Genomic DNA, 7,986 nt, shown 5'->3' on the forward strand with positions numbered 1-7,986 from the left:
AAAAAAAAAAAAAAAAAAAAAAAAAAAAAAGTCAGGATTACTCAGTTATTTGCTTACTGCTATTCCAATTGTATTAAAGTTCAAGTTGTACTTACTACTAAAACTTCTGGAGATACCCTCCACGTAAGCACTTCATATTTTTGTTTCATTACGACTGTCAGACTTACTCTTCATTAAGGAATTGTATCTAAAATAACATTAATCTGACAAAGTTTCCTACTCATATTTATTCCAGGTACATGCTACTATTTTAGCATCCAGTTGGCAAGAGGAAAAGTTCATCCAAAGGCTGTTATTTGAGCAGTCTAACCAGAAAAGGTAGGCAGACAATTGGATGCAACAGATCACAATCTCTGTCTCATACATTTATAGAGTGAGTTTTTGAATAAAAAGTACACAACCATATTTCTCAACATGGCAATAACAAACACAATAGGTTGAAAAGGAGAAAAGAGAAAGACATTCTTATTTGTCAAACTTTGTAATTTAATATGCAGTCATTTAAACCACATTATTGAGCTTCTGTAAACTACCTTGCTTTAAGTGATTGAAAAAGGTCTTGACAAATACCAAGGCAATGATTTTTTTTTTTTTTTTTCCCCTGTTTGGTTACAACTAAGACCATTAGCAAAACCTTCTCTTTAGTCTTTTATTCTACTGTTGTTCTCCTGCTGACCCCCATCACCCATTCCTGAAAACTGAAAATCACCTACTTACAAACAAGCAACAAAAAACCAACCACGCACAGTTCACGGAGTTAGTTACTCCATTCCTGCCCTATCTATAAACAGAAGTGGAACTAGCATACTTGAAAACCTCAGACAGCTTCCTCAGGCATGGTAATCGTGACTTGTTCTAACATATCGAATTTCACCAAATACATGACTGTCTCGCTTTTCCCAATGCTGGTTTTAGACTGGGGAGAAGTAGGGGGAGGAAGGGAAGAGCAGGTCATGGTTATTACCTTGCAGCCTTGTCAACAGGCAGCATGTGATTGCATAATATAAGTATCTGAGGTTTTCACTTTTTCCACAGCAAAAATTTCAAGAGACATTAAACAATAATATGAGGTTTAATAAGTTAGTTTGTTTTAGGTGTCACATCATTAAACATAATTAAACAGTGAACACTTAAAGCTATCTAAATCTCAGTTTCTTGCTCATCCATTCACATGCTACTGTGGCACGAGTTTATGAACATTAAGGATGGTCCTTCTAAAATTAAAATGTATGGAACACAATGATGAAATGGACTTTTTCCTTAATATAACTTTATACAAGGAGAAAAAAAAAATAACAGAGCAACAGGAAGCCATGCCTGCTTGAGGATCTGTCGTCACAGCCAAACACCTGTCAGAAATCACAGCCTTACGACTGTTTTACTACCATATACATACAAAAAGTGCAACACGACTGACTTCTATTGTTGGGAGACCAGAAAACAGAAAATCTCACATTCTGGAACCACATGCTTTCAAAGAGAACTCAGAAAAATCCAGATGGGACCAGCTTCAAATGAAAGAAATAGCTCACTCGCACATCCTTCAGAGAGGAAGAAAGGGAAAAAGCGGGACCCAGGTCCTGCACACTGCTCAACCACAGCTCCAGAAAGCACACGTTAAGAAGTTACCTCCACCACTAAGAGCACCGACTGCTCAGTCTCTAATCAAAGTCTTTGAAACTAAAGATTGGCAGCAAGAACAACCAATCTTATCGAAATCTGTAGTTATAACACACAAAGAACAAGTCTACAGAGCAGCCCGCCAAGCCCCAAAGTGCAGGGTAGTATAAACTATGATCTGAAGCAGACTGGTAGCACACTTCATACCCCCAGTACAGTAAGTGCCTTTAAATTATACAGACACATGAATTCTATCTCAGGATTTTTGAATGTTAATGCAAAGAACAGTCCCAAAGAAAGCGAAGCATACGTAATATGGGATGGAAGTTAGCACTACAGGTAACAGTAACAAGGTCTCAAATGAAGCCAACATGCAGCAATACCAGACTGTGGGGCAAAGCCTTCCTATTTTGGGGTACACACAGTTTCTTCCTGTACTTCTCCCAAAATTCAATGCTTTCTAAGAGAAGGGTGAATAAAAATAGACCAGACACCACCACGGGTAACTTTTTTCTTCCTTAAGAATGAGGTATACATTTAATCAACACAAGCAATATAGAGAAGCAATTAAAACCTTCCTTAACAGAAAAGCTTTATTCCCCATGACAGATGCAATACCTGGCACATTCATCTGTGGCCACTTCTACATAGGAGAAGCACTACCCTCTTGGGAAGAGATATATAGATATATATATTTTAAATATATAGATAGATATATTTTAACAGAGGAAGAAACAGTCTTCTGAAAAAGACTCTATTCTTCCTACATCAAGAAACTAGTATAACATCCTTTTGAGATTAGCATTATGAATATTACTATTCCTTTTACTTGAAAGATGGTGAAAATGCCCAAAAGACAAAAATACAGCTTCAAAACTGTTCTGATTAAGATATGCGCATCCATAATCACGAACAGAAAAACAGCTTTGGGGAGGGGCTGTTGGTGATTTGTTTTAGTTTTTAATTAAGTCAGCCACATCTACAAAACAAGACAAAACTAGTACAGGTCCTGCTGATTAAATGAAACCTAAGGAAAGAGAAATACACAGAAGTTGTATTACAGTTTAGGTTTGGTTAGTTTCAGACCAGTTGTCTGTAAGAAAGATATCAGCACCCCAGGTGTAACATTCAGGCCATTTTCTCATCAGGCTGCAAGTCCTTCTACATGGAGTTTGCTGCAGTGTCACCCTTAACATTTGATAAGGGAGAAATATCCCTTTTGACTAGAAGAGTATTCCAGTTTATACAAGAGACCAAATCCACTCAAACCATTCCACTTGACGTTTCCCCCTCAATCACAGAGTGACACACTTTCTAGCTACAGAGGTGGCATCACGAAGCACCTATTTCGGTCATTTTGGTTTCTCCCACAGGAGTCGCTGGGAACAAGAGCCCTGAACTGATACCTCTGAACAGCCTAACCTTCCAGAGAGTATAGATTATCCCAATTCTAGATATTCCTAGAAGGGATGAAATAAATATGCCACGAGTCTGCACATCTGTTAACCATTCCCCTCACTTCATTTCATAAAAGCCACTACTCAGAATATCATGTGGTATTGAGCTATCTGGTAGGAAACACTGAGATTTCTTTACAGTGAAACTGTCTTACAGAGATCAGTCTAATCTTTCTGCATATTTTTCCAGTAGTTCTGGACTATTTATGATGAAATTGTTGTGTGGGTAAGCACACAATTCCTTCAGTTATTTTCATCAGGCATGCTGACCCTCTGACCTTCTTATAAAAAGAATCAGAGTCTCCAAATTAAACAAACACCACTATTTTATTTTAAAAGCTTTCATCAGCTTTTCCAGCTGCCGCAGAGCGCTTTATAGAATTACTGTAAGAGATGCCATGCCATAACTAATGCTAGTTTCAAATGGCAATTTGGAAAACCAGTTCCTCAAATGAGGAAAGTCCAGACTGTGCCAAGACAGTATTGGCTTAAATAGTTAAAAGTAAACTCTTTACTGTCGATTTACAGCAACAACACACAGAAGAAAGGGATGGACAAGGACACCCCAGAGAGGAAAAATTTGCCCTGACCAGGGTGGAGAAAGATGCCTAGAACTAAAGGACAAGTTTATACATAAATTAAAAGCAGCAGTTTGCAACTACTAATAGAAACACACACAAACATGTGCTTCTGCTTCTTTTGCTCCAGAACAGCTCTAATTTTCTTTCAAGTTTAAATGCATTGCAGAAGATGCCAACAATGGCCAACTCCACACCCAAAAAGCAAAGCCACTGATCTCAAAATTTCCTGCATGCAAGATTTAACACATACACACACCAAAAAACACACACACACACACACACACACTAACACACATCGTCTAAGCTTTAAATTACTTTGGATTTTAAAAGCTGATTTGAGAACAGCGATTAAACTTGTTCCAGCTAACCTAGTTTTTATTCATTTCATTATTTATTGCTAGGCAACATAGACCGTGTCAAACCATGTTAGAACCATGAGAAGTAGTCCTTCCAATTCAGTTCAAAAATTCTCCTCTTGTCATCCTCCCCCTCAATGTAGAGGCCACATTTATTCTTTTCACACCAGTGTTCCCAGACAACCTTCTTTCCGACCAGGAGCTGACATTTCAAACTCTCTTCTCAACATCTCCCATAAGATGCATTTTATCCAAACCTCATGCAGTGCTCTAGACCCTGCTTGCTCAAAGGCTAAGTCTTAGATTTATCAGAATTAGTCCCAGCCAGTATATGGCAAGTCCAGAAAGCAGGTATCTCTTTGCACAGTTATCCTTTTCTTCCTCTCTAGAAGACTCTAGCTTTTTTTCCAGCATCTCTATTATCCATGGTCTGTATATGCATACCAGTACAGAAGAGACTGCCTACTACCTTTAGTATTACTTCCTTTCATCATAATGAAGTTTTGAAGAACTCCAAAAAGGCAGAAAACCAAGAAAGATCAGAGATCCGGGTTCCCAAACAAACTATAAACAGAATGCTCTTAATTAAATGCTTCTGCTAACACAAAGCTTAAATAAACCCTGTAACTTCTTTAATAAAGCAAAATAAACCATCCTACCTTTTGTTTATAGGTTTTTCATCTTTCTCGTAAGGCTTCACAAACCATTTCCCGATGCGTACAAAATTCCGATTCATTAAACACCTCTCCAACAGGTTGTGAACGGCTTTGAAAAGTAGAGTGCGACATTCATAAGAAAGTCCATTCTCCCAAACACCATCTTCCTCTTCTATAAGGCAAAGGGAAAAAAAAAATATTAGCATTGAATTCCAGCCTATTATTTCATGCGCATGTCACAATATCCTTTTCTCTCCCACAAGCTTTTAAGAAATTCACAGCATAACATGCAAGCAAAAAAAAGAGCAGCCTGTAACATTCAGATAATAACTACTCACTTTATAATAGTATAACTGCTATAAGTGATCAGCTATAAAAATATCTTGTCTCCCACAAGAAAAAAAAAAAAAAAGATTCAACAGCTATTTGTACACAAAAGGAAACAACTAGCACCAGTACATTACATATTTCAGCCTGCAAGATCATTGTGTACTGATCTGTCTGCAAGGTAGCTCATGTTTTGGGCAGTCTGAACTACTTATCCTGAAGAGTTAGCTGACAATTACACTTAAGAATAAATTGCCCAAAGCCAAAAAACTTTTAATATATCCTAGTGTCTTTAGCTACCACTGACTGAGGAAAGCTGGGCACGAGGATCAGCTGACTCAATGTTCAACAATTTGCTAAAGGAGGGGGGAAAAAAAAAAAAAAACAAAAAACCAAAGACCAAACCACTCTAATTCAGAGAAGTGGTAAAAGCAACCTGATTGACCCCAGAAGACTCTCACAACTGCTATTCTTCTTTTTAATTCAAAATAAAGAAGAAAGTTATTTAAGCAGGCAAGTCCTGCTTTCTGATCTATGCATAGAACAGAAGAGAAAAACAGCAAGCAGAAAGACAAAGCCCAGTTCATACTGATAGGATTCTGAATAAAACACTGAAATCTTATGGGCCCCACAAATCAAACAGTCATGGAATCCAACTTTCACAAGCCAAGTTGATTTGCCAAATCAGAAAGCAAGATTCATTACAAGAAGCTGTAATCTTCTCACCACTCTGGCTCATAATCAGTTTTTGAACAGAGTTTACGGGCCCTAGAAGTACATGCACTGGTCCAATGAATTACAATGGCATTACAATTACATTACACAAGTAAAATGAGGGACATTTGAGAGTTCCTGTAGTATCTCTCAGTATGTATGTGGTATCACTCATTCCCAGCAACACTAGTATGCAAGATAATATAAGAAAACTCAAGATCTTGTCCTTAAATTACTGGCAGTCAGGACTCATCTTTATGCCTACAATTCCTTGTATATCGTGTTTTACACGTATCCCTAAGGATCTGCTACTGGTCTCCTTGGACTAACCTAGCATAGTTACAGTGCCATTGCATTTATACTCCAGGTAGAAGCAGAGACTAGAAGACTGTCTGACATAGATAAGGAGACATATTTTTACTTCAGTCTCTGGATAGTCATGGAATAATTTAGGTTGAAAGGGACCTGTGGAGGTCATCTGCTCCAACCCCCACTCTGATTTCAAAGTTAGAGCAGGTTGCTCATATCTCACACCTTCTTTTGCACCTCTCCAAGAAGCGAGGCTTGCATGCAGGTTTAGTTCCATACAACAGGTCTTACTATAGTGACCTGTCTGTTCCCCTCTCCTTCACAGAGGATTGTGGTTCAAATAGCTTTCCACTGGTTTGCTCGATGGTCAGAAAACCTCAGTAGTACAGTCAAGCCCTTGCATTTTAAATCCCCCTTTGAAATAAGCCCCTTCACCTTTATCTGGAAGCCACTTACAAGCTTAAAAGGTTGTAACAGTATTAACTAAAGTCTCAATATCCTTAAATTAGAGAGCATGTAGAAAAACAGACACTTAAGAGTTTTACTTAAGAAAACAAACAAAAAAAACCCATTGTAATCAACAGTCTGTAAGACAAAGATGACAGAGAAAGGAATTTCAAGATACTATCGCAACCAGGTGGTGGTGGTCATATTTGTACCGTGCCAGATTCCACACCAATGAAAGTGTATTTCCACTCAAGATCAGTATTGTGAGTTAAAGAAAATTACTCCCAGGATCCTTCGCTGAGGGACAGAAGAGTAAACAGCCCTGCCCCATAATTTAAAAATGAAGAGGTGTACACCATTACAGATGAATCATTACATGAAATAATTTTCTGGTAAAGACAAGGAAAAACAATGAGGAACCGCATTTCCTAAATAAAAGGCCTCACGATGTATTTCCTACCTCATCACCCTATTCCATTTCTGAAGTTCGGCCAAAACTTGTTTTTAAAAACCATAAAGCTAAAAGATAACATAGTAACTCACTAAAGAAACAACAAGTTTGTAACAAAAAAGCAACAAAGGTCCAAAGTCAAAGGGTATAAAATGTTTGTGCCAAGAGGACACATTTTTCCCCAGCTCAGAGATTTGTAGACATACACAAAGGAGCAGCCCTATCCCACAGGCAGCTTGGCTGTTCAGCACATGCTGCTCAACTGGTGGCAAACAAGCAGCTCAATAGAGCAAACATTAACTACAAAGCTTAATGATATTGGACTTTAACTGCACAATAAACTCCACACCATTTCAAAGGTTAAATAGCTGGTTTCTATATGGCTCTCGTAATTTTTAAAAAAAATCATTCTAAGAACATCCCCTGCATCAATTATCCATTATAAGAGGAAATAGAAAGAGCTATTTCCAGCCTTTATGCCTAATTTTGTTTTGACATATTAGTATATCAATAAGAAGAAAGATGCTGAAATTGCAAAGATACTGAGGCGTAATTCAAAGCTTGTATTTGGACGGTCATACTGTGGACACAAAGGAGACGTTTCAATTTTCTGAAGACACTCTAAAGCACTAGGCATTTCATTTAACATTAATAGTTATGCTGACAACCAGGTTATGAACAAAAGTTTACATGCAAGAACTTGCCACAGGATTGTAATTCCCAAGAGCTCTCCTGGCTGTCTTAGTTTAGTTGCTGAAAAGGAGAGCTTTTCAATGAGCGTATTATGTGAAGAAAGTGTAAGGTATTAGATAGAAATAACAATTAAAACTAATACTTTAAAAGGCAGCATGCTGCAAGCATGCCTACTGACCAAGAAGAACGTCTGGTACCCAAAATAAGACCACCTGTTCAAACTGAAGTGCATCTTGCTAAAGAAAGGGAAGGTTAAATAAGATGACAGTTAAAGATACCCTCATTTCAGAACATTATTCAAATTCATGCAAAAAAAATATCAGTAGAGTGTTCTGTGTCTTTTTGAAGCCTATTTAGTCATCCCTCCCTCCCCCC

The 7,986-nt window shown here is 37.8% G+C and overlaps 1 protein-coding gene across 1 annotated transcript in view; it reads right to left on the reverse strand.

The window, feature by feature from the left end:
- Nucleotides 1-7,986, reverse strand: part of MED13 (mediator complex subunit 13) — a 58,067-nt gene that overhangs the window by 39,768 nt on the left and 10,313 nt on the right. Inside the window, exon 3 of the mRNA XM_026861559.1 lies at nucleotides 4,674-4,842. Within this exon, the coding sequence (XP_026717360.1) occupies nucleotides 4,674-4,842 (169 nt within the window). The remainder of the gene's footprint in view (nucleotides 1-4,673; nucleotides 4,843-7,986) is intronic.

The sequence above is a fragment of the Athene cunicularia genome (assembly GCF_003259725.1).
Source record: "Athene cunicularia isolate RWA chromosome 19 unlocalized genomic scaffold, athCun1 chr19_part1, whole genome shotgun sequence".
In the NCBI taxonomy this organism is placed as follows: domain Eukaryota; kingdom Metazoa; phylum Chordata; class Aves; order Strigiformes; family Strigidae; genus Athene; species Athene cunicularia.